The sequence below is a fragment of the Gavia stellata genome, chromosome 5, assembly GCF_030936135.1.
Source record: "Gavia stellata isolate bGavSte3 chromosome 5, bGavSte3.hap2, whole genome shotgun sequence".
NCBI lineage: Eukaryota > Metazoa > Chordata > Aves > Gaviiformes > Gaviidae > Gavia > Gavia stellata.
Genome location: NC_082598.1, coordinates 43,620,823 through 43,644,783, shown reverse-complemented (window position 1 = coordinate 43,644,783; position 23,961 = coordinate 43,620,823). Strand labels below are relative to the sequence as shown.

The 23,961-nt window shown below is 37.8% G+C and overlaps 1 protein-coding gene across 4 annotated transcripts in view; it reads right to left on the bottom strand.

Annotated features, from left to right (window-relative positions):
* The window catches only part of SPOCK3 (SPARC (osteonectin), cwcv and kazal like domains proteoglycan 3), a 224,430-nt gene extending 200,927 nt beyond the window's left edge, over positions 1-23,503 (bottom strand). For all 4 annotated transcript variants that reach the window (XM_059817875.1, XM_059817874.1, XM_059817876.1 and 1 more), the window contains exon 1: positions 23,330-23,503. In XM_059817875.1, the coding sequence (XP_059673858.1) occupies positions 23,330-23,503 (174 nt within the window). The remainder of the gene's footprint in view (positions 1-23,329) is intronic.
* Positions 23,504-23,961: the final 458 nt, after the last annotated feature.

Sequence of the window (23,961 nt, the reverse complement as noted above, 5' to 3'; positions counted from 1 at the left end):
CTTCCTAGACCGACACAAGCCATGGAAGTTATATTCTAATTTTATTTCTTGCCCAGTAATAATTTTAAAAGAAAAACGAATACATAAGATATGAACTGTACAAAGCAGGTCTCTCCTTAAAGTTTTTCCACTACTAGCTGCCTAATTTTGAGGATGATAGATATATCTAGCCATAAGGAACTGCACGATATCCTGACATCCTTGAGAAATCGCATTCTTGTTATCAAAACTTTTCATGACCTTGTTCTTTTAGTTTTCTCAGGCTCTAAGAATTTGTATCCCAAAGGCAAAGGTACAAATTATGACAAAAGTAGATTTTGTGGAGCTTAGAAGGAGGGATGATGGGTTGCAGAAGAAAATATCAGCGTTTTTTTTTCACTTACATTTCTACTACCAAAACTGTTCAGAAAGAAAAATTAAAATCTCCTCTTGCCCTATCACAGGACACTTTTTTCCCTCCTAGCACAGAGAAATGCAATGAAGTTTTGAGGTACTTGACATTTGGATTAAAGCAAAATTCCTCTATGAAGACTATGTTCATAGCTACGAAGAAAGGCAACAAATGCTAGTAGTGCAGCAACTGTGTACAGTGGAACTGATACTGAGCAATCCTACCTAGACTTATTCAGTGCTGGAAAATTTCACACATGACATATTTCTGCCAACTGACTGATGCCATATGTGATCAAGTAAATGACAAGAAAAAAACAGGCATGCAAGAGATGGGGAGGGAAACAGGAGAGAAATACAGAAGTGGTCAAATCATTGTATAGCAAATTTCATATCTTGGTATAGCAGAAGCAAGTAAAATATTTACTATTTGTAGCTGTAATAATGTGCACAGTTATCAGACCAGGATACTGAGGTTAGTGATGTACCAGTACAGAGCACAGACCTTGTACACACACCCCCCACACCTTCTGATTTAAGGCAGAGATGGTAACAGCCAATCAGCAAAATCAACGCAATCCATTTACGGAGCTTGAAAGCTTTTCATTCCTCTGATGATAATGTTAGCAATTTACCCCTGCCTGGACTGTATTCTTAATGATTAGGATGGAGGGAAAAAGAAACTTACATAAGGTTTTAAAAGGCTCATACAGGGGGGAAAAAAAGGAGAAAGATCACTTAAGAAGGAAACCCAGGCACTTGAGAAGCAGAATTTGTACTAATAGCAGATTTGCCCTTTTAATCAAGTGTAGTATCCATTAAGCTCACTCCCTTTTTAAACAACTCTTGCTTTTAATTACAACTCAAATTATTTGGAAAAAGGGATGACCTTTCAGGAGATGGAAACTTTTGCAAAATTTCTCCCTCGCCAACTGTCACACTAATCAAAGCTGAAAGGCTTAAAAGATAAATGTCTTATTAATTCCTCCATTTCCAGATAGTCTCATAATGAAAATCAGAAAACAGAGTCCAATGTACAGGAACACAGTTAACAAAGTAGCAAGGTTACCCTAATAGTAACTAGTAACTCCTAATATCAATTCTGTCAAAACTACTATAAACACACTTAAAGAGTCTTAAGCTTGTCTTAAATACTCTCATAATCATAAAGCTGTCATAGGACAGTGATAACAATATCCAATATCAATCACATGCTTTCCCACATGAGTAGGATGTTTTATTCTGGCACTTTGGGGTCAAGCTCCTAATCTGTCCTTGTAGGAAAAGGCAAGATGCAATCATCTGAAGTAAATTAAGTTACACCTCTAAAAGATATTTGAACACATATCATTATTTGCCAGAGGCTGGTTTATCTTTGAGAAGCCTGAAGCAACACATCAACACAAAGGGGCTTCTCTCATTTGCTGCTAAACAGGCAAATTACTTAAATATTATGTGCATACATAGCTAAGGACAAAAACATCTCAAACAACGCTTTCACTCAGTTGGTTTGAAGTTTTCTCCTCTCTCTAATCACTGTCAGAAACAGACAAGGAAAAACCCATCTCTCCCTACTATTCTAAAATTTTCAGTGTGTATATTCTTTTATTTTCCTCTCTCAGTTTAATTCTTCTCTTTGCTCTTACTCCTTTAGTTAAGAGCTGAGGTTAAACACGGCTGAAAAGAATGCCTAAGGAATTTCCCCCATAGATTAAAGGCTCTCTCCTTCTCTCCTACCTACTGCAGTTGCTACAACAAAAGGAATCAAACAAAACAGGTACTCTGAAAATCAAAAAATAATCATTTCTAAACCTTGGGGGTCCTGAATTGAGTCTCAGTGGAAATATCAGAAATGCTATAGCAGTATAGCTGATTTTTGACTAGTATTTGTAAACAGAGCCACTGATCTCCATGGGGTCTTTCTCTGGTACTCATAAGCATTTGGACAGCTCTAAAGTATTATTGAAAGAGAAAGCAAAATTTCTGAAACGTGCCAAATGTGCTTCAAAAAAATAGTATTTTGTCTTCTTCATCTGAATTAAAATTTAGTTGCTAAGTCAGGAAATTAGGCGCACCAACAACGGAAATATTTTTTCCAAGTTTCAGGTTTAACAAATCATAAGCTAAATATATTTGGAACCTTTTTGATAAGCGCAGTGATTTTCAGTTGCCTCCAGATCACCGCACATCAGCAATCTACTTTCACAACACTGCCACTGAACTTTTTTGTTTCAGAAAGCAACAGTAATACATATCCTGTTAGCCACAATGTGTAAATCTTTTCAGTGGCTGTTGTTTAAAAAAGCTCAGTGAACTAACTGCTGTGTACAAGCAAGCCAACTAACTGTTCTGCAATAACTTTTCAACTGGAGTTAGTAAAAATTAGTTTTATATTAAACTATTCCATACAAAGGCACTTAAGTACTTTGTTGTATAACCATACATTTTGTTCGAAGTACCACAGATATATCCAAATCATCTCTGCCCACCAAATTCAAATACCAAAATCAATAAAAAGCGTGAGCATATTGCTTTTTGCAGGCTTTGTTCAGAAACAGGATAAATTTGCTTGCTTAATGCCCTGCATTACTAGAGCTATACTATTTCTACATTATTAATACTACTTACATATCCTCACTCATTACACATATCTCTTGAGAACATTTTGCCATGTAGATGCACCTTAAGTCTCTCCACAGGGGGATATCAGAAGGAATAGCTAAAGCATTGTAGTTTGCTCTCCATCCTTACTTATTCTAAGCTAAAGTTCATATATATGTATCGGTTGTTGATAGCAAGTTTGTAATCAGAGCTCAATTCAGCAGATTATTGGTGACTTCAGCAAAATATTACCTGAATCAGTAGCTTATATCGCTCCAAGATAAAACTGAAAGATGTATTTCCATCACTGATAGAGAAAGTGCTCAGTAGAAATTAATACCCACAGCAGTGACTGATGTCCTGGTAACAAATACATTTCTGAACAAATGACAAAGAATTGTAGTAAGATCTTCCATTTTAATTTGGGGAGAAAAGTAATTCCAAGCTTCTCTCTATGCTCACTAAAATTGAGATGGTAAGGATGACATACCATCCATTTATCACAAACTGATTTAAGTCTTCCTAACCTTCCCAACTTAAATGAAAAAATTCTATATAAGACCAAAGGTTTAATTGTACACATGACAAATTTAACAAGTCTGTATTTTTGCAAGAGTCCTTTTCAAGTAAAATTATACAACTTATAATGGAAATTTTACCTGCAAAAGAAATAAACCCGAATAAAAAAAGCTTTTAATTTTCCTACAAACTTAATCTATGCCACATTATATATCGCAAAGCATTCAATAAAAAGAATGTAGAACATACTTTCCTCAAGCTTAGTTCTGTAATTAGAATTAAAATAAAATGAACATCTGGTCTCATCTGTTTTTTCTTCTGGCAGTCTAAAAAAAGAAAAGAATATTAATGTTTCAATCCTATAGTTAACGGTCAAAGGAATTCTATGCCGAAAAAAATCCACTACGTGCATATATATGCACACAAAAAAAAACTGCTCCTGCTGGAAACAGCCACTTATTTGCCATGTTGCTTTGCTCCTAAATAAATCTAAAACACATTAATACTGACTTTAAAAATCCAGTTATGAAAAAATTACCATAATGTTGCTATAATTTTTGACATCAGTGAGAATATCCTTCTAGTGCTTATGTTGTATATTTATCAACATTTTACTTCGCTGTTTCCCCTAGAGAACCTCTCAGCTTCCTTTGTTCCATTAGTTATCTAATAAGGCAACAGGAAAGTAATCATAAGACACAACAATATGAAAAACGTGGTAGTAGAGCAATAAAAACAAATGGGAAAGCATGTGAAAATGCAAAGCACATGAAATTACTCCTTAAAAACAGAAAGCAAGTATTAAGCATTATTCGTCCCTTTAATTAGACTATGTATGCTAAAAATATAGAATTATTCACCAAACAACCAAATCCATTAATACTAACTTAATAACCAGAAGATTTATTATACGCAGCAGGTTATTTCTTTTGGGGGGGTTTTTTGTTGTTTGGTTGGGGGGTTTTCGTTTGTTTTTTTTTTTTTTAAATACAAGCATAAGAACTACATATACCTCTACATATAGTCAATCACCAAAATCCATCAAGAAATATAATGCCTACTGTGAAACTACACTGTAGTATCATGTTGTACGCTTTCGTACTAAAGCAGTGATACGGGGACAGAGACGGAAGAATACATACTGACAGAAGCAACCAAGAAAAGCATAGACTACAAATAAATTTTAGCATTGCTAAACAACTGTAAGAATTGGGAGTGCATAATACCACTGGATTGTAAGTAGCAATATATCACACACCTAGTTTTCATTCAAGAATATTCATCATGTATTTTACAATGTTTTTTTAATAGTCTGATAGCATACATCATTTTCATTCCTATGTCAGAGTTCTACCTTGAATTCACCACAACCCATGAGAATATTTCACGTATAAACAGTACATCTGGTGATTTTTTTTCCAGATGGTGTTGTGTAACACTTCATGCTACAAGTCTTTGAGCATGCAACTTCCCATACCAAGTTTCTCAAATAAATCTCACTGTTTCCTACAAAAAAAGTCTTAATGAAGACAAATTGACTGTTTACAGTTTCAAACATTTCAGTGCAAATCATCAGATCTGATGAAAATATTTAATTTCACACAAGGAAGTCCAAATCGCCTTTTTTTTTTAATAATAAAAAAAGGATACAGAAAACCCACTGGATTTTCCATTTAAAAAACAATTACTAAAACCAATTAAGTTACTTTCATCTTCTGCTGAATTCATCAATAGTCCTATAGAACCTGAAACAATTTTTTTACCAACACAAAACTGTCCCAGGGAAGTAAAAAAACATACAAAACTAGTTCAGAACAGTGTCTTCAGAGCAGCAGCTCTAGCTGTAGTGAAAGCACAAGAACTATGGGATTTGGTTGCTAAAGGAAACCTGGCCCACAGTTCATGATATTCATATTACACTTCATATAGTAAGAGCTCCCCTAGGATATAAAAATTTGAGGTCATGCCCTTGACTTCTGCTGTACTCGATTAGTTACTGCTTATTCTTCAGTAAGTTATTGTGAAAGATCTACAACAAAAACTCATTTACAGAAGAACAAGTAGGTTTACAAATAAGGCAAGTTTCTAAAATCCATGTCCTGCAAGCCAGGGTGCAAAATAAACTGACAATTTGTGTATTACAGATATGTTTAACTTTAAAAGAGGAAAGTCATGGGCAGGGGTGGGTGGGGTGTGTCCAGACATAAAGGAAATATCATAGAATTTTCAGGCACAGAAAAGTACACTAAAAAGATGAGGTACATAGCTGAAGTTGCAGAAACTGAGTGACATCTTAAATTTGAACACAATCATCCTTTCAGCTTTACTGTTAAACATAAAAATTTCAAAGCTGTCCCAAATGAGATAAACTATGTAAACTACTGAAAAGACTTTGGGTTTCTGGATGTAGATTCCTCTTGAATGAAGTTTAAAATACTGAAAAGAGTAGTGTTTACTCAAGATAGTTATTTGCAAGTATAATTATCTCAAAATTAATCTACAGGCTTCTACATACCTGATCTGATATTAACTGGCACTAGTATTATTTGCTCCTGCACAGCAGATCCCACCACAAAATTTATGTTTTGGATACTTACATTGCATAATAATGAGAAACAACATAAAAAAATTTTGCAAGTTTCATTGGTCCACAAAAGCAGGAATATTAACATTTTCTAAAAAAGAACCAAAAAATTTCAGTCACTACATTTCAAGTAGTGTGACAGTTTATAGTATTTCCTTTTTTTGTGTCTAACATGTGAACTAGACTGTCAAAGAAACTGGTGCTACAATTAATCTTTCCAAAGTAGTAGAGTTTTACTTTCTCAAGTGTAAAAGTAACCTTCTTGTATCAAGATTGTTTTACCCAGCAAGAAATACTACTCACAGACAGCAAGCAGTGCAGAAAAACATAAGTCACTGCAGAATCCGGATAAAAACTTATTTCTGAATATTGGTGTTGGTTCCATTAGATTTAACATCTAATTTCCCATGCAGCTAACATTTATGTATAAAATTGTTGTTTTTCAATAGAGAAACATCTGCTAAAAGTCAAAAGAAGAAATGCAAACATTTCTCTTAAATGCTAGTAAAAATAAGCTGATCTCAGAAAAGTGGATTCAAAAATCATGTAGATCCCATCACAATAATAGCATAATTGGACAGATAGAGCAATATATCCATCTTTTCTCCCACCAAAATATAATGGCAGAGCTTGTTGGACCACCTCAGAATTAATGCCTACAACTTTTGTTTTCTTTCTGATCTAAAATTAACAGAGATTGACATTTGTATTTTGCTATTTAAGAAACATATCAAACATAAAATATGATTAAAACCACCAAATTACTCAATTTTTGAATATTTAAAGGAATGTAAGGCACAGAGTATTTCACTCTCCACAATCTTTCTGAACAGAATTTATAAGTCATTACATGTTCCAGAGAGATCTACTAATCATTAGTCAAAGCAAGGGGTACACTTTTAATCTGAATTTTAAAAAGCGGGATTTAGTCAACATAGAAAAACAAAGTTTGAAAACTTTACATACCTTACTTTAAATGGCAGTGGCAAAACCCATTTTTGGTAGTTAGTAAAATACATAAAAGAACCTTTGGCTGTAAGGAGAAAATACCTTTTAAACTCAGGGAAAAACAACAAAAACTTAAAATTACCAACAGGAAAATAAAAAGTTTCATCCCTGGTAGCCTATGCAATATTAACTTCATTCCTGCTTCCAATTTCAGGTTTTGCAATCGAGGTTTTATGGAAAGAGTTTAGCAAAGGAACAAAGCCCCTAACACTGTAGCATGTCTTTCTCCAATAGGATATACAACAGTTCACAGAAATTCTCATACAACTTTTCCACTTGAATAAAGCATCCATAACTTTATTTTCATTAAATGTCATCTATTTTAAACTAAGTTCTTTTTTAATAAAAAGCTTTATGGGAAAAATATTTAATGAGAAACAAATTTCAAGCCCACCAATAGCAGCATTATCTATACCAAAAGCAAACAAACTCAACAGTTATAACTTAAAAAAAACCCTATTGGAATGAACAGCAGAAAAAGAAACTGGCCAGATAGGAAGGAACTTAACACAAACTAAGAATCTCACTTAATTGAAACATTGCAAGTGATTTCAAAGGAACCCTACTCATAAAGCTTACATTCACCATAGACCTAAACTCTTTGCTGGATAGAGCACAGAGCACTCAGGACATGAGAAACTCAAATTCTTTGTGCGGAAATATCTACAATCCCAACAGCGAGTAACTAAGCATGACTACACTGTCACTTTGGTTCATCTTAAGAAACGCAGTGTCAGAACTCCTCTAAGATTGATGTCAATCATACTGATTAATGACACTGGACTAAAAATTAATCTTTATATTTAAATGCTGTATTAACAGATCAGTCTACTAGACCATCACATCCTTCTTAGTTAAGGATGCAATAAACTTGTGTGTTCAAACATTAATGACCATTGTGAAAAGTAGGACTTGGCACTCAGTCTTATTTCTATCACATTACTATGAGACTTTAAAGGAAATAAGCAAGTTATTAAGACGTACTCCTAGAAATAAACTAGGAATCCAATATAGATAAAAGAATCAGGTAAATTTCACTTCTCCAAATAAGCACATATAGTAGGCTCTCTATCAATGACATAAGAACTCTGGGTACTCAGATGCCTTTGGATAAATATCTTCTCACAAATTGTGCTGTTCCATTCTCACAACAAAAAAATCATGAAACAATATTCTGTTCTTTTCATGTGATCATAAAAATATGATTTTTTTTTTCTTTAAGAACCCTCTAAATTATTCTTAAGCTTTCTCCCTAGAGTGCTGATTTAATTGCTGTATGTAAGACACAAAATAAAGAGGAAATAATATAAATTGAATATAGACATTAAACTAGGAAAGAAACAGTAAATCAAAGGACAACATAGAATAACTCTTTCCTATTCGTGCTACCCATTTTTAACTTTAAAGCAAAGGCTATTGGGATAATACTATTTTAACAAAGAAAACACCTAAAGTATTCTGTTGTTCCATTATACTTCACCTATTTTCTCGATCTTCTCTTAGAAAGCTAACACATAGTGTTTGAAGAAGATTTCTGGATTCTCCCCTTTCCTAGAAATCTACTTGGCAGCAGAGATACCAGCCAGTCATTACAACTACCTGTTCCTAACAGCTCAAGCCAAAAATCACTCAGAGCAGTAATGTACAGCTAAAGTACAGTATCAGGTCCTTATCTAATTTTATGCTGTTGGAATGAAGCCCTTAACCTCCTCTTACTCACATATAACTGGATCATTTCTTAAACCCTTTTCCCAGGGAACAACCCATACTGTCTACAGGACGTTTTCCCTGCCAAACTGCCCTTGTTTGTAATAGAAATTAGGCACATCATAACTCCTAAAAGAAAAACAAAAAATACAACAGTAGCTGTATTTTGAAAAGCAAAAAGTGTTATCTAAGCACCACAGTCAAATTCCACAGAATACACACACGAATATAGCAGATTTTTGTCATAGATATTTAACTTAAGCAAGCACACCATTCACTCAAATCCTTCTTTAAGAAACTTAAACTTGCAGGAGGCAAGAAGGAAGACTTACAGATTCATATAGTCTACTGTCAGAAAAGACAAAAATATTCCAACTCTGACGCAAAGTTTAACTCTCAAAGAGAATGACAAAAAATTCCTACAAATTCATGGTGTAAGTGATGATAAGATCTGGAATTCTGATCTGAATTGATACTCAAGTTTTGTCACATTAGTTAAGAAAGTCTATTTCTGACACAATGCAACTATACTGAGCAACTTTTTACTAAACTCTGGTCAAAAAGGGCAGGGAGTTACATATTTACTAATACTACCTCCCAACGTGTTCAATGGTTGGTGCTGTTGACCTTCAGTTTCAGAGTTTATAGTCTCATGCATGTAACTGATAAAACCAGATCTTAAAAATCTAGATCCAGGCAGAAAGAGAAAGGGGTTCTTTCTTCACCCCTGTTTTTCCAGTTCCTTCATACCAGATACATAAAAATAATTTCAAAAGAAACAGCATATACTTGCTAAATCAAGATAAATCACTGCCTACAGATTTGTACCTTACTTCGGACATCTAAGAATTACTAATACTAGATGATCAATCTAGTCCAGCATCAGATCCCAGGGGGGGTGAAAAAAATAAAATAAAATCCAGCTTCAAATAAAAGAAACAAATACTAGGTAAATCCACTCCAGTGCTTAGCTTTGCCATAAACTCCTATAATTTCCCACAGAATTAAGCCATGCAGCAGACGCTTTAATACCTCTCACAAAATAGGTTATTCAGCTTTAGTTTTTAATAGTATTATTATCTATATAAATGGCCTTTCTGATACAGGATGAAAATCTTGCCTCAGTAATATTGTCTTGCTATGCACTGCACAGCTTCTTTATGCTTGTCTGATTTTCTTTTTTTCTACTTAATAATTGCCACCCTCCCATTTAATTGAATCTCTGCACTGGTTTGCACAGTGCAACATGGGATTCAGCTAGAGGGGAAAGCAACATGCATCATACAATACACAAGTCATTGTAGAAGCCTGGCATGTGAGGCAGCACAGAGGCACCTACCTACAACTCCATGAAGCAATGCAGCAAATAAATCAGACACATACTATAAATACACAAACAAACTCTCTCAGATGAATTAGCCAAAAGGAAGTATTTTGATTCAGGTCAGTAAAACTGAAAGATTGTTTTCTACCCTAACCTCACAAATGGCGGGGGGGAAGGAGGGGGAGCAGAATAAAAAACAAGTAACAACTTATTTAGGAAAATAATTTAAAAAGAGAAATAAAATGCCCACACAAATCCAGTAGCTTAAGGAAATAAAGCAGCAATGTTTTCATTGTGCTCCAAGAAGTAGCAACAAATTAAGAATTCCCTTATACATAATAAAGCAAAAAGAAAAAAAAAGAAAAAACACCCCCACACAACAATCTTGAAATGTATTCTACTTTAGACCACTAGATAGAATTTTCTAAGGAAAAGAAGTTATCACTGCAAGGATGACTTAGTTTGCTCTACAGTTCAAGTTTGCTTTCTTTCCATTTTTCAAAGATGCAAAATATATTCAGAAGTCTGTTTTATAGACTTAATGTTCAAATAACGATTTTAAATAAGTAGACTGGCATAATTACAAATTTACTCCATCTCTCACAAACGCCAGTGAACATATTCTCAGTGACCTCAGTTAGACAAGGAAAGATTACACACAAACTGGATTGAGATCCAGTCTAATACAACATCATTCCAGTGAAATTCACAATGAAGGTTTGATAAAGATCGAAAAAAAAATACTTCAGCAGAAGTGCTTCACTTCCTGCAAATCTCCTTAAAAATACACTATTTGAAAGAATTCCTATAACAGTTCAGGCATTACAGGGCTAGTTGACTACACATCAATGAGGTTTTTCAAATTTTATCATAGTAATTAATTCAGCATTATGAAGATGTTTTTTCTTTTCTTTTTTCTTTCTTTTTCCTTCAATCAAGCATTTCTCTTGATAAATGCCAAGCATAAAATGGTAAATCACAATGTCTTTTGTTTCATCCCTACGCTTGATTACTTTCAGCAGGTTTTTTGGTCTAATGAGCAAGCTGTTTGGCTAAAGCTACCTAAGTTAAGCAACTGAAAAAATCAGTTGTCAAATCTGAAAATACATCTATTTGATTTTCAAGCTTAATTTTGTTTTATCACAATATAAATAAATGATGAACATCGACATATTTTAAATTGGTTGTATAAATAATGTGTATAATTTTACAGCTATAGAAATTTTAGCGTCAACTAGTACATTTATTCAGTAAAAAAATTTATTTCTGATAAAACTAATCAAGAGTAGGATCTATGTATGTAGGAATTAAGCAAGCGCAAATTACTAACCTTTATCTGCATTAGAATAAAGATTAAAAAGCAGAAATATCTGTGGAAAAAACAGTATCATACAGATAACAATAAAAAGATCAGCTTACTAATGTCTGACAGTATCTTGCAACATCTTAAGAAAAAAGTTTCCTAACACTCATGCTGTTGAATCGTCCAACTACACTCTAACTGGGCTGGAAAGTCACAGCCCAACCCTTTGTAAAAAAATTCTAAAGATTCCCTTACTTTCGAACTAAAGGAATATCAGTTTGACAAGAAAGATTTTTTTAAAACATAAACTATGTAAGATACTATCACATTTTAAAACCAGATAAGTACTGTTAGATTCTAACTTCAGTCTTGCTTCACAGAATAATTTCACAAACTTTATTAAAATATTTTTGATACCTTCTCCTACCTTTCTTGGGGAAAAAAGTTCAACACAAATATTTTCTTGAAAATCTCTAGACGATTGTAGTCACACTTGTCTTGTTCTTCTGTGACACTTAAAGGCATATAAAAAATTAAGTATTTCTTCCAGCCAATGAAGTGAAACTATTGTAGACAACTGCCTCGTATGTTTGAGATATGAATTCAAAATTATTATTTCATTCTGCACACCACATTGTTAAATCCATGTCACTCTCAGTACATACCCAGAAATGATCTCCAGTCAATGGGATATCAAAATCTGATGGTATGATAAGATCTGCAGACATGACAAGGTTGGACCTATGAAATACTTCTAATATTCTGTGAGGTATTTTGCTCCCCAGCATGAGGGATGGACAGAGTAAAATCTCTTTAAATTGTTATTGATCTGAGATACCAGTTAGTCTGTGCATGTGTGCATGCACTCACACATGCACAGGGCTTGCTTTCATATTTATTATAAAAAACACAAGAGCTCAACTTTTCAATGTGCTGAACATCAAATACTCCACAACATTAGTACTTTAAAACCTTCTGGAGAAAAACATTACTCATGTCTTCAACTTACAGAAGCTATGCTACAATCCAAATGTAGAAACTTGGAGGTAAAAAAGTGAGAGTTTCATATGCCCTAAGAAACTATCATTTTTATGCAGGAAAGGAAAAAGAGAGGAACTGTAAACATTTGGCATATGTAAAAAGTAAGCAAAGGCAGAAAGGTATGATAGCTTTTGTCCAAACCAGGCACAGACGTCCCTGAAGATTAAGGCTGTGTAGAATCCAGTTTATAAATACACATTCAGTCCTAGTGAAGAACACTGAAATGTTTTGAGGTTTTCTATGTCTATATTAGTTTAATATGCAGTACAAAAATACATAGTTAAGTCTACTTCTGCATAACCCTCTTTCTGTCTGTATGAGACTACACCTGCAGATCTCAGAGTGAAATCCCATGATTCATCATCATGTTACACTTAACTTCGTTGAAGTGTTACTTAGAGTAACTCAAATGAAGTTTTAGCCATATATCCCTGCATTCTTTGAGAGGGTATTTTCTTTTGAGTAGCCCATGAATATCGCATCACAGGTGGAACCAATTGCCTGTTTTCCTAACATAACTGAGTCTTTTTCTTATTAGTGTAAAGAAATTCTGTCCGTTCATGCCCCAAGTACCAGAGTTCACCAAAACAGGACCTTTTAAGTGCTTACCAAGAATTCCTAAGTAGATACATTCAACTTTAAAATAAAATAAGCACATGGATGAAAAACTAAACAGCTTAACAGTTTAGGAGGGAAATGCTAGATTTATTAAGATTTAGAAAAATAGATATGCACTTAGTGTGCTTTAATCCAGTTCACGTAAGAAATATTGCACACTATTTGCAGTACACCAAGCAATCTGATAGTCCTTTGCTGCCTTTGGAATGTATGAACCTACTGAGCTCTTCATGATCATGCTTTTCGTTCCTGGGTGTTGGCAACAAGACTGCCTACCTAAACCCTAGTATATTTAAACATTTACACTCTGGATTAAGACAACAAATATATATCATCATGAATATCTTAATGGAAGTTCAGAAGCCATTTCTCCATCTTCCTTAGGATTTGAATTGGCTTGTATTCCAACATAATTTGTGATTTTTCACGTAAAAGTAATTGGCCACATTTACTGACAATACACCCAAGAAAATGCCATGAAGGCGGCAGAATAGAATTCCTTTTAAATGGCAAATTAGTGTAAGAAAGGCTAATTAGGCACCAGTCCTAGTCATTGTCATGTTTGGGCCAAAGAAGGAAATGCTCCCAGATCAGGTTAGAATGAACTTAAATGGTACTCTTTCTTATTCTGCTGCAAAACAGCATAAGTTTGCTGCCTAGATCATCTGGGAATATTGCAGCTAATTAATTCCCTCACATTGCAGGCCTTAGAGATCAAATCTTTACCTTAATCTGTGCCAGTAGCACACAGTACAGCCTCCTGAAATCTGAAATGCTTATGCCCAACCAGAATTTTTGGGTTTAATACAATGAACCACTATATACAGGCAAGTGTACTATAAAATCCAATTGTCTATTTTGCCCCTAAACTTTATGAATACAAAGAGTTCCCAGAGTTTCACATGGGCTTCCTAAATCTGACCAAACTGGTTAACTTATTCTTCTGCAAAAGGCTGGAAGGGCACTTTATACAACTGATTCCTGGCATTGCTGCTTTACATACCAGCCAATTGATCCTGCTTATAAGAATCACTGTTTGGGTTTTCTGCTGAAGTGATGTTTCAGTCACCAACACAACCACCACCAAATCCTTAAAGATACATGCATTATTAAACACATATCCCACAGTCTCCATATTAATAACTTCCCTCTATTTTAATAAACAGCTTTTAAAACACTGGTCATTTTCCATACTTGGAAGCACATACTGAGGAGTAATTTCTGTACTTCTCATTGCTATGCTACACAAATTTAACAACTGAAATGGATTTCATCACCGATGCAAGCTCAAAAATGTCAAAGGAGTTTGTTTTCAGCTGTATGCAGGCCCCAGTGCAAGTATACTGTATAAAATTATTTGATGACATGCAGGCTTTTTTACAGAGATGCTGAACAAGCTGTAAACTGACAGTCTCCTTTGAGCCAATGATTACACATCACTTGAGAACATAAAAAACTAGCTCGTAAGAATTTTCTGCAGAAAAATGTCAAGCACTGGATAGTCTTTAATAACAACATATTAAGATAATACTCTCTGGACGTGGCAAAATACCAAAAAGTCTGGATTATTTACATCTTTTAAACCCATTCTCTTATTGTGTTCTCTTAAAGCAGTCACTTGCAAAGACAGTAAGAGAGCAGTGAAATCACACAGAATCATTTAGGTTGGAAAAGACCTTTAAGATCATCAAGTCCAACCGGACACCTAACACTGCCAAGCCCACCACTAAACCATGTCCCTAAGCACCTCATCCACACGTGTTTTAAATACCTCCAGGGATGGTGACTCAACCACCTCCCCCGGGCAGCCTGTTCCAGTGTCTGACAACCCTTTCAGTGAAGAAGTTTCTCCTAATAGCCGATCTAAACTTCCCCTGGCGCAATTCGAGGCCATTTCCTCTTGTCCTACCACTTGTCACTTGGGAGAAGAGACCAACACCCACCTCTCTGCAACCCCCTTTCAGGTAGTTGTAGAGAGCGATGAGGTCTCCCCTCAGCCTTCTCTTCTCCAGGCTAAACAATGCCAATTCCCTCAGCCACTCCTCATCAGACTTGTGCTCCAGACCCCTCACCAGCTTCATTGCCCTTCTCCGGACATGCTCCAGCACCTCAATGTCCTTCTTGTAGTGAGGGGCCCAAAACTGAACACAGGATTCCAGGTGCGGCCTCACCAAAGATGAGTACAAGGGTACAATCACCTCCCTGCTCCTGCTGGCCACACTGTTTCTGATACAGGCCAGGATGCTCTTGGCCTTCTTGGCCACCTGGGCACACTGCTGGCTCATATTCAGCTGGCTGTCAGTCAACACCCCCAGGTCCTTTTCCACCAGGCAGCTTTCCAGCCACTCATCCCCAAGCCTGTAGTGTTGCATGGGGTTGTTGTGACCCAAGTGCAGGACCCGGCACTTGGCCTTGTTGAACCTCATACAATTGGCCTGGGCCCATCGATCCAGCCTGTCCAGATCCCTCTGCAGAGCCTTCCTACCCTCGAGCAGATCAACACTGTCACCCAACTTGGTGTCGTCTGCAAACTTACTGAGGCTGCACTTGATCCCCTTATCCAGATCACTGATAAAGACATTAAAAAAAACTGGCCCAAATACTGAGCCCTGCAGAACACCACTTGTGACTGGCTGCCAACTGTATTTAACTCCATTCACCACAACCCTTTGGGCCTGGCCATCCAGCCAGTTTTTTACCCAGCAAAAAGTGCACCCATCCAAGCCACGAGCAGTCACTTTTCTCCAGGAGAATGCTATGGGAAACGGTGTCAAAGGCTTTACTAAAGTCTAAAGTCATCCTCATTGTAAGGTGAAAGCTTTGTCATGAGTTAGAATTTCATACCGGCTCTCCTTGTGTCTTGTCCGAGGTTGCTACCTTACACTGCACCACGTTTCTTAGGTAAATCATTAATTCCTACAGTAATTTTCGCTACTGTAATCTATCAGTGAGAAATGAGGTGAGATGGAAAAGCAAAAGTGAAAAATCATTTTAAAAAAATCTAACAAATAGCTAAAGATCATTCACATTAAGTAAGAATGGCCAGTGAAGCTTTGAACACTGATATCACCAGCCACAAACTTCTCTCTTTCAGAAATTAAACTTCAAGAAATATGAAAATTACAAGAAGTTTTAATACAATATAGTACAATAGCATTTACTACCATTGCCTCCATAACATTTGTTTCTAAGGCAAACAAGGCAGATTTTTAGTATTGAGCATAGCCAAAGTGAGACTTAACACCAGATGAACAAAAAGAAGCTGTTCATCTGTGGTTACCAATACGTTCAAATATGTCAGATTAAGGCGAACACACAATAGGAAAAACACCACTGCAAAATCAATGTCACAACTTTTAAAATGGTCTACATTAGAAAAATACCCACAAAGCAAAACTGAAGCTATTTTACTAACAAGTACTTTTCACGTATTGATAGGAAAAAGATAGAAATCCCTTAGTTAGAATAAGTTTCCTTATGCTTGAAAACTTAGGAGTTGCTCTAAAGCTAGGTATCAAAAAAAATAACCAACTGTTCAAAGATTTCCTTATTTAATTCAGCATATCAGGCGGGGGGGAACATGACATGGGACAACATGGACACGACACACGACTATTTAAACTTAAGTGCCTATTTAAAGGAAAGAGTTACGCTTGAAAACTGGCCAAGACTTGCAAACATATTAATCCAAGCTATTATTTCTCCTTTCTGCAGCTAGTTACTTCAAATGTTTCAATGATTATGAAGTAATAGAGATGGAAAAGACTGGAAAAAAAACAATTGATGGTGTTAGTCTAAAAACATAGATATTCTAATTCCGCTCATATTCCATTGTTTTCTACATTCAGCTTCCCCTTATAATACACCTCTTGCTCCAGACATCTTTCCTTTCTGATTGTAAAACCAAGACAGCCTATGCCGTTTCTGTTACTGTTACCATCTATTAGCGTATTACAAAGCTATTTATACTACACTGTAATAAGCACAGATGGCTTGAGTCAATCCCAATAAGATTTAATGGTAAGACAAGAGAAGACTGGGTATCCATATCCACTAAACAACCTACAGCAAATAAAATAAAGATTATTCTTCGGAGAAAGGAGATAAAGATAAGATGAAAACAATGTTATCAGCTTTACTTTAGATTATAAGGGCAGTCTAAGGAAAAGCACATTACAGTTTACTTAACTCCTAAACGTTAGCTATATGAAAAGCTTCCAAGCTAATGCCTTCCAAGAGATAGTTAAGAGTTCAATGTTAACAGTAGTTCGAGATTAGCAAACTCTGCCTTTGCAGACAAAAAAAATACTTGTCACAAACAGCAAAAACAGACCAGAGGAAAAGTAGTCAGGTGAAAGAAAAAAGGAATCAATACCTGAGAACAAACTAAAAGCACATATGAAAATCAGAAGCCTTTTTCTTAAATTTTCATTTATTTTGTATTGTAGATTTCCATTACTCCTTCCCATTATAATTTGCCACGTTCAGTTTAGAAGTGCTGTACAATTAAATAGCTTCTTAAATTTCCTTAAGTAAATAAAATTAATGCAAATTCCTAACATTTTCCTGTATTTCACAGTTTAAAAAACAGTGGTCAAGTCTTACTTTATTAGTTTCATTTCAAAGGTAGTAACCACAGGTGTAGGTACAAAATACTCATTCTTTCTGTCACATCTCCTAGATTTCAAAATTCTTCCTCCTTCACCATATTAATAAGACTAAGATCATACAAAGTAAGTTATGAAAAAAAAGACCGATACCACTTCAGAATAGCCAATAAGAAGTTTCAAGTAACAAACTGGCCTGTGGAAAACAGATTCAATGCCCTAATTGAAAAAGTAACTTTAACTTATTAGCAAGTTCTTGCTTTAACTTAGGCCTAGGACAACGTAATGAAGAAGTTCATATTTTCTGTTCTGCAATTCCATTTCTTCCTGACGTCATAATCATAACTTTCTATCAAAATACACATATGTAATAAAAGAGCTGCCCTACCTACCCACTGATAAGGGAAAGAGGTATGCTTATTTACCCTGAACCATAAAAAGTACAGGACAAATAAGCCTACTGGTTTTATTTTCACAGCTAAGGAGTTAACACAGTGAGGAAAGACTGATGAGTACTGCACTATCCAATCCTAAGTACTGACTTCCTCTAAAGTCCTTCACAATCCTCCATAAACTAGGAGGGATTCTAGCCCAATGCAAAAAACTTGAACACAAGTCCTTCTCCTCATCAAATGAGGTTATCAGTACTCCACTCTGGAAATGCCAAAACCTTCCAAATATTTACATAGTGATCACACAATGAAGTGCAAAAAACTTGTGATTAATCCTTTTTAAAACAGCCTTTGGCTTTCTTAGTTATGCAGAGATGCAGTCATATGGATGTACAGTTGGCCAGAGATGTTCTGATCACAACAGTAAAGAAACAACAGGCGTATAGTTGGTGGGGAGCTTAGCTGGGGGGCGGAGGCTTGTTTTTGAGAAGCTTTAAACCTCCAAAAAGACAAAAGAATAATGAATGCTGGCAATTATTGAATTGGTATTGATTCATAGTATTTGATTCATCTCCTTTCCAAACACAGAGGTCTAGATTTCACTGACGTTGAAAAAACATATTCTTTAAATATCTTCAAAAGACTCATCTGGGAGGTCAAAATGAGCTGGCCAAACCTGCCAAATGTTTTAGAAGGCAATATATTTGATGGTCAATGTGAGAACACTTCACAGAACAGTGAAGCAGAGTAAAAAGTAGTATCACCAGTACAAACTTCCCCTTCATAGCTGATAGGTTTTAAGATCTGTTACTTGAATTTTGTTCTACATTCTTTACCTTTGATAACTGTATTAACATGGTAGGAAGATAGTAACACTGTGGTATGATGCAGCTGATCACATTGATCAACTGATCATATTATTTCATAACAGTACAATACCATAGTTGAGTTGTGTGGAGTTTATACTACAAATGTCTTTCACAAAGTTCCTGATGCATCTCAAATTTGCAAATACAGGAATTGCTTAAATTATGCTATCTTTGAAGAAAAAAGTAAAAAACCCTAACAAGCAAATTAGATCATAAATAACTCTCCTTAAGCAGCAAGTAAAATTTACCATATAAAATACATTTATTATACAGTCCTTTTAACGAACACAAATGGACAGGACACTGTTTGCAAAAATCAGTAACTAAAATTAGTTACTCTAAAGAATGTTGCTTTATGGAATTTTACAGAAATAAAAATCAAAGTTTCTGAAAGGCTTTCAGAGAGCCATACAACAGACAATTAGGGTTGTGTGAAATTTTGTCTGACTGGCTGTAAAGACCACATAAAAAGACAAAGTGATTATAAATGACAAAGCCATTATGTTTTGTTCTAGGATTAAAAATAATACCATTATTTGGAATCAAGTCACAAGGAGAATAAAGAATTATTCCTATATTTTGTTTTTCTCCACAGATTTATGGTATTATGAGTAATGAAGGTTTGATACATTGGAATAGGCTGCCCAGGGAGGTGGTAGAGTCACCCTCCCTGGAGGTATTCAAGGAGCGTGTGGATGTGGCATTGTGGGATGTAGCTTGATGGACATGGTGCTGTGTGGTGTAGGGTGGGTTGTGGCTTGTTGTTGTTGTTGTGTGGCGTGGGTTTTGTGGGGTTTTTTTTTTTTTTTTTTCAGGTTGGACTCGATGATCTTACAGGTCTTTTCCAACCGTACTGATTCTGTGATTCTGTGATACATACGATTTAGGACGGTCTAAGTAGGAGAGTATAAATGTAATGCCATTACCTAATTACATTTTTTAAAAGGAATAATCTTCGTTTTAGACAAACTGCAGTTTATATATACATTTTTATCAAATGTCTGGTGCAACCATCATAGACAAACCATTAGCACAAAGTACTATAAATATAACAAAATATGAATGAAGATTCCCCTAACTTAGCAGCTACTAAAGAACCTCAATTCCCAAGCATGAAATAAATAAAGGATATGTACATATGGGCTAAGCCACCCCAGCACCGTGACACCACTGGCTGCTGAAGCAGCCTAACCAGGCACCTTGAAAAACCTTAATAAACACATCAACCCTGAAACTTGTTTTAGTGACAGACATAAGAGCTGCAGCTGCTCAGCAACTGGACTGCAGCAGCACTAAATTAGGTTAAAAACTCTTCCTCCCCACCTACTACAGGCAAAAAGTAAACATATCCTTGTATATAACCCAAAATATTTGACTCACACATACAGGCTGGGGGAGTTGATATTTGGTATATGAAGAATACACTCTTTCTTCCCCCCCATCTTTAAGATGGAAAGTCTCCTATTTAAGAAAGAGCCCATTCTCAATTTTTGCACATGAAAAAGATGTGAGAAGACAGCCTCTAACATGCACCTTCCCACTGTTCCATATTAAGGCACAGTTCTTGCCTAGACCAATTTCATTATTTTCAACAGATTTGTCAGAATGATCAAGATCTTTCAAGACAACTGAAGAGTCAGTTGCAGTTTTGCCTGTACAAAGTACTGAAAAGATCTTAGCTAATATTTTCATGCTAATAATAACCTTTACTGACAAATCTGACATTTTAGAGGATGTTAAGAGAGCTAGGTTTGGGTTTTTCAATCTTGTTTTGGGTTTGGGTTTTTTTTTTACTAAAAGATCATACCCTGGCTTATTACATTTTGTAAGGGTTCCCGTTCTGAATGACTATGTTCTTTCTCACTGTGATCTAAAACTCTAAGAAACTGAGCCAATGAGCCAGAAGTCAGGGTCATTATCTTCCACATTAATCAGTCCTGTCAGTTAAGTCTTAAGTTAAGCCTTTAAATACTTCTTTTCACACCAGAATTCCATCTCACCCTCACATCTGTAGGGTATTTAAAGCCTGCAGAAAATATGCTACTCTCTCACCAGAGAATTACATTACAAACACAGGCCTTGCATACCTGTATTTTGATTTCAACTCTGCAAGACAGTCACCCCTACATATGTTTAAAATGCAGTTGTGCTGCTCCTTAAGAGGAGGCAACATTTGAATCACTAATTAAATTGCTAATCACAGTTTCAAAACCAACAAATTACAGTCATACAAGTAAATTCACCAATTATATAAAACTGCAGGATGTCAATAAAGCTTCTCTACCATGTTATATTTAAGGATGATAATTAATCAGCGCTTCTTACAAGTAAGATATTTTTCTAATGCATTCTTGTACAGGTAGCTTAACTCATAGTTTTTAATTTTTTTACAATTATATCTTATGAAATACTGGAAACCATCCATGTTTTAAAGGGAGAGCCTTATGAAGTATTAGGACCATCCATAAATATGCCGGATCAAGTACCAATCAATAGGATACAAGCATTCTGCACAAGAAATAAAAGCATATTCCTCACTGAAGTACCAGCCTTATAAAACTTAAGCAGTGTGAAAATAAATAAGCCAGCATATTTATAAATTGCCTCAGAAGAATCAGCATGCAGTACTTCCTCAAAGCAGTCACTCTTAAAACCCTTGAGGACACCTACTTGTCACAGAATAAATTATCTGGCTAATATCCAATATTACAGTATATGTCAGTGGGCACCCAGGAGACAGGCATTAGAGTGCACTTAGCTTCTTCAGCCTTACAGGGTAGTCCTTACGTAAATTACTTTGCCCAATTATAAAACATAACTGATGTACTTATTTTAGAGTTTTAGGATGAAAGGCTGCTGCTAGAAAAAAAATTATATAGCACTGCATATTCTTTTCCAAAATCACAGGTCCCAAAGTACAGTACACTGAACAAGTTTTTTTCCACGAGTGTAAGTTTAAGATATTCAAACACTAAAATTATGCTGTTTAATAGAAAGTATTGGGGAAATAAGTTCTCCCAGAACTCTAATAGTAGCTCCTGTTTCCTAGTTACTTAACATAAATAGCCAAGTTTGCATCCCACATGCAACATACATATAAAGCTAGAAAACACATGCACCGCAAGTACACTACAGCTCTCAGAAAAATAAGAGACCTCTCAGAGACATTTACTTCAGTTCGCTATAGCAAACCAGTCACCAGCAAGCTGTAGCACGAGAAACCTGTTGACTCTGAAGTTGCAAACCAAACCAATGCTTTACACCAAATCAAAGAAATCCAGTAAGCAATACAGTAAAGCTAAACAGAAAATTATTTTGCATGGTTGGAATTCAGATGTTTAAAAGCAACATTAAAGAATGCAGGATAGTGGAAGATCAAGGAAAATGTTTTTCATTGGGAGAAATGTGAAGCACTTTTGAAAATTGATTGGGTTTTACTCAACTTGCAACAAACAGAACGCACTAAGCGCAAAAGCAAAGCACTCCGGAGAACGAGAGCGACCTTACAGCAGCAGGTTTCGTAACTGATGAGCTACGGGTCAGACTGGGTCTGGCGTTCACGTACTCCGTGCAAGGCACTCCGGACGCACCATTTATACAACTTACTGCGGACTTCCCTGCCACGACCCGCGCTCCGAAACCTCCCACAAAGCCCCCCCGGCTGTGCGCGCAGCCCCTTCTCCCCCAGCCCGCCGCTCGGCGCTTCTGACAGCGGCAAGGTGAGACCGGGCAGACCCGCCCGGCGCACGCTCCCAGGTGGCAAGGGGCTCCTCCCCAGGCGGTACTCGCAGAGCGGCGACGAGGCGAGCCCCGTGCCCCACCCCACCCCGGGCCGGGCCGGGCCGGCCTCGGCGGGGAGCGGGGCCCAACGGCCGCAGCGCGCGCCCCCACCACAGCCCTTCCCGCAGCCACCGCTTCCACCGCCGCTCCCGCTGCGGGGCGGGAAACGGGGAGGAGGAGGAAGGACAAACGCAACTCCCCCACACACACAGCCGCCGCCACCTTTTAACGGCTGCCGACCCCCAAGGCGGGAAGCAGCTCCCGCGGCCCGGCCCGCTGGGCCCCGGAGGTGCGGGCGGGGCGCCCAGCACGGCCCGAGGCACACCGGGCGGTCCTCGCCGCTCAGCGGCGGCAGCGCACCGGGAACTGCCCGGTGGGACCTCTCTCCTCCTGCCGAGGTGCCGCCGGGAATTAAAATAAAAATTACAATCTGGGGAGAAGGGGGGAAGTTGAGGCTGCACCCCAGCCCCGGCTGCCCAGGGGATGCCTTCCTTCAGCGGACGGAACCAGACCGCCAGCCGCGGGGCTGCCGGGGGAGCGGGCCGGGCGCGGCTGCCGGCTGGCAGGGTGGGAAGGTTGAACTTACGTCTCGGAATTTGTTCCACTGCCCGACCTCCTTGTCGTACTGGGAGATGGTCGTGAGCCATTGTTTATCGTCCAGAAAATTGCCGCTGTCCGGTCTGCCCCCGGCCGCCGCCGCCAGCGCCGGGCTGCACCAGGCTGCTGCGCACACGCACACGAAAGCTGCTACCTTGAGCATCTGGGCGAGAGGAGACACGAGGAGGGGGGTTACCCACACCGGAGTCGAACCCCAGCCGGGGGCAGCGGGCGGGGGACCGGGACAAGCGCCCGCAGCGGGCCCCCTCGCCCACGCGAAAGGGGCAAGGTGTGCGGAAGGGGCAGCGGGAAAGGGAGCCCAACGCCGAGCGCTCGGAAAAAGGGGGGGAAGGGGAGGCCGCCCAGCCCGTCACCTTGCTGCAAGCCCCGCAACCGCGCTCCTCGCCGCGGCCGGAAAGGCAGCCCGCTCCCTCCCCGCACGCGCCGCCGTCTGCAGCCGTGCGCCCCGCGCCGCGCCGCGCGCTCCGCCCGCCCTTCGCCCCGCCCCGCCCCGCCCCGCCCCCGTGCCGCTCCGCGCGCCACCGGCGACGCCGCGCCGCGGCTAACGGTCTGCGGGCGGGCGGCGGGAGGAGCTTCGTCCTGCCGAGCTCCCTGCGCTGA